This window comes from Lagopus leucura, unplaced genomic scaffold, assembly GCF_019238085.1.
Source record: "Lagopus leucura isolate 7727_CA_CO unplaced genomic scaffold, USGS_WTPT01 210-0_obj-0_obj, whole genome shotgun sequence".
Taxonomy (NCBI): domain Eukaryota; kingdom Metazoa; phylum Chordata; class Aves; order Galliformes; family Phasianidae; genus Lagopus; species Lagopus leucura.
The window spans coordinates 40,013-43,687 of NW_024968683.1; the positions used below are offsets into that span (position 1 = coordinate 40,013).

At 51.0% G+C, this 3,675-nt stretch overlaps 1 protein-coding gene across 2 annotated transcripts in view; it reads left to right on the plus strand.

Annotated features, from left to right (window-relative positions):
* The window catches only part of SLCO2B1 (solute carrier organic anion transporter family member 2B1), a 39,617-nt gene that overhangs the window by 32,797 nt on the left and 3,145 nt on the right, over positions 1–3,675 (plus strand). For both annotated transcript variants that reach the window (XM_042894671.1, XM_042894672.1), the window contains 2 exons: positions 83–275; positions 991–1,144. In XM_042894671.1, the coding sequence (XP_042750605.1) occupies positions 83–275; positions 991–1,144 (347 nt within the window). The remainder of the gene's footprint in view (positions 1–82; positions 276–990; positions 1,145–3,675) is intronic.

Genomic DNA, 3,675 nt, shown 5'->3' on the forward strand with positions numbered 1-3,675 from the left:
ACCCCAACCCATTCCCACCATGACCACGAAACCCATTGGTTTGGAGGTCAGACACCAAGCTGTGGGATCTTCCTTTCCCCAGGTTCTGTGAACATCCCGGGGGCGATGGTTGGCATCGTGGTCGGCGGTGCCATCCTGAAGAGGTTCCAGATGTCCCTGAAGCAGTGCAGTGCCATGTGTGTCCTCGGCATGCTGCTCTGCCTGATCCTTGCCTTCCCCCTCGTCTTCCTTGGCTGCCCCACACAGAAGGTTGCCGGCGTCACCTACAGAGAGAGGTGTGCAGCTGAGCGGGTTGGGGGGCTCGCTGGGATCACGCTTTGGGGCTGGGCTGGGACTTGAGCAGAACACTCAAAATCGTGTTTATTTCCTTAAAACAAGGCAAGGGATTCATGCTTTTGTGAATAAATCTGAGTCTACTGCGTCCTTACTCACGCCAGCTTCATTGACTGGTTGTGAAACTTGAGAGAACGCGTTGTTGGCTTTTTTTTTTGGCACAAAGAGCACAAGATTAAAATTTCATCTTGGAAAGCACAGGGCGTTGCTCACCAGGCTAATAACACGGCCAGAGACCAGACCTGGGAGCACTGTGACTCCTTGCCCACGCAGTCTTCCCCAGATCCCTCCACCCCAAATTCTGCATGCTGACCCATTCACATTCTTGTGGTCACCGCGGGCCCCAAAGTGGTTTCTGTGGGTCACAAAGGTCCAAGACCCCACATTTAGGGCTTGGGAACACAAAATGAAAGAATTGGGCAACATGCTGGACCATGGGTGAATGCTACTCCCAGGCTCTAGGGGTTTAACATGGAATTTCTATGGGATCTTCCTCATGGGAGAGGCTCAGCATTGAGCAACTAGTGTTTCATTCCTAAGCCTATATAAACAGGTATATCTATATATATTATAAATATTGTATATATTATATTTTCTGTATAAGATGCATATTAATTATGCTCAATGCCATCCATCAGTATTTCCTTTCTATTGTAGCTCTGAATTTGAACACTACGCCTCGGAGTGCAGCATCCAATGTAACTGCCCCAGGAAAGCCTACAACCCCATCTGTGGCTCCGACGGCATCGAGTACATCTCTCCCTGTTACGCCGGCTGCAGTGCCGTCAGCATCGCCAACAACTCGGTCCTGGTGAGTCATTCCCACCACAACCACATCCTGGCTTGGGACAGCTCATGAGAGATGGCCAACGCAGTGCTCAGGTTGGGTCAATAGGTTCTCCAATGTTCATTGGCCCCGTGCGTGGCACGCGGTCATAGAGTGGCCAAGACAACCCATGCTGGTACAGGTTCTTGGCCGAGGCAGCAGGCAGAATCCTTTTTGATACCCATCCTTTTAGGATATGTCCTCACCTATCCGCTGCTCCACCCCAGAGACCACTGCTTCCACAGCACAGACACCACCTACAACATCTCCCTCACCATCAGGAGCTTCCATGGACGACACAAAACCCTTCTATTTTCCCTTCACCGCAAGCCAGTGAGGTCACCTCTCTTAGCTGTGTTTCCTGGGGTGGCATAGGAGGACGTGCAGTGAGGGCAGGGCTAAATAAACATCTTTGTCACCCCCCTGTGTGACACCTCTCGTACTTAAGGGATGCTTTCACCATGGGGTGAACCAGCCCACCCCCACTGGACTCCTCCAGTGAATAAATAACCAGGAAATATTTGCCAGTTCAAAGACCTCTCTGGAAAAAGTTAGCAGTACACAGAGGGTAAGTGGTTTTCCTTCGTGTTCTTGGCTCAGGATGTATTTGCAGCGTGCAACTGGCTGGGGACTTTTTTAGCAGCACTTGATTAATTAACAGCACTCCATTTTAATAACAATTACATTTCCTGCCAGAGCTTGGTCCCAGATGCGTTCTTCTGCACGCCTGTGCCTGCCTTTTGCGCAGCAGATCCTTGTCAGCTGCTTTTTCCTCCTCAAAGACACCTCCAGCCCTTCGGCATGCTCTGTTCCTGAGCATCACCTGGTCCTGTAGTCACTAAACATGTTATTATCTGTGTGTTGTCTATATATTATTATATATAGCTACATACTACAGTAAAATAGGGACTCCCTTTACAATGCCATGCCAACACTCCTTATCAAAGCCAGCAGTACTCCTTCCTCTCGTGCTAGCATCCTTTGCCAAATCTTTTATTCTAACCATCACTGCACCCTGAACACCTCCTGGTTGGACTCCAGGGGCTCCTGCAGCCCATTCCTCAGCCTCTGGGGTGCCCACCTCTTCAACCAGCTGTGTGTGATCTGCTGGCTCACTGAGGTCTGGCTCTGCCCCATCGTCCAGATCATTAATGCTTGAGACCCAGGGCTATGGCTGTCTCCATGGCATTGGGTCGTGGTGCACGGCCATGCGTGACATTGGGAATGTTCCACTGCTCTCAGCTGCACTGTATCTGAGCTGATCAATGGGCACCCCAAAATTTGGGTGACTGGAGGGTCTGATAAGGGTGAACTAAGAGAGAAACGTGCACCACTGATGGGAGCCTCTCAAGAAACCAGTTGCCAGATGCTTCTGTTGGGCACGGCTGAGATACCACTCTGACAGCCCCTTCCTGCCCCCACATCACATCCTGCTGTGGGGATGCTCGTGGATTTCCTCCTCATCCCATTTCTCTGGTGGTTCTCACAGCAGACAGAGCAGCTCTGCACTGCAGTCCCCGTGGCACCACATCACAGTGTGTCTCATAGGGACGGCCCACCCGCAGCTTTGCGGCTTGCCCCCACTGCTCGGAGGGTTTGGCAGATGGGGTCACACTGCTGTGTTGTCCTCTGAGGTTTTGGATGAGAGGGGCACATCGTGGCTCCGGGGCACCACCACAGGCGTCTCCAACCCTCCATTTCCTCTTGGCTTTATGCAAGTGCCCTGAATGTTGTGACTCTGGAAGAAGTGGTATATAGCTCATGAGAGCTTTAATGTATCCGACTGCACTTTTTTTTTTTTTAATCAGCCTTGACCCAAATAAATCTCAACTATCACAGGCATTTATCTATGGAGGGGCTGAGCTGTCCTTTGGAGACTCACATCTCCTTTTTGTTGAGTGCAGAAGGAGCCTGCTTTGGTTCGGTTCATTTCAGATGGCTGAAGAAGATCAGCCTTAATTTGAGCTATTAAGGCCCCTTTCCTGGGGGTGGGAGGAGGGGATGTGAACCCTTTCATCCCCAATCTCCTCCCCCTCCCCCTGGAGGTAGGCGCCAAAATGCACAGCACAAGCCAGCTAACTTACATCGGGTCTGAATGTTTTATCAGCTGTGAGACATTTCCATGCCAAGAATTCAGATTTATGCATGATGCCAAGGCATTCAGCTGACAAATGATGACATTCAAACAATGATGACATCCAAAACCTGTGCAAAAGCATCTTTGGTGCACAGCAGGCATGAAACAGGAGGCAGGGGGGCAATTGCTGGAGCCCGTGTGAACAAGACAAGGAAGTGTCTGGGTTGGGAGCACAAACAAGTGCTTCTGGAAGCACAGATAAGGACCAGAGGTACTGCTGTGGTTCTTCCCCATCAGCTGTACATGCTCGTGAATGTGACATCCCAGTGATGCCCATGGGGCCTAGTGAGATGGGAACCTTCTTCCAGCGGTTGGCTGTGTGCTGGAAGCTGGATGTGGGGATGGAGAGCTGATGGGAAGATGGAGAGCTGGTGTGGAG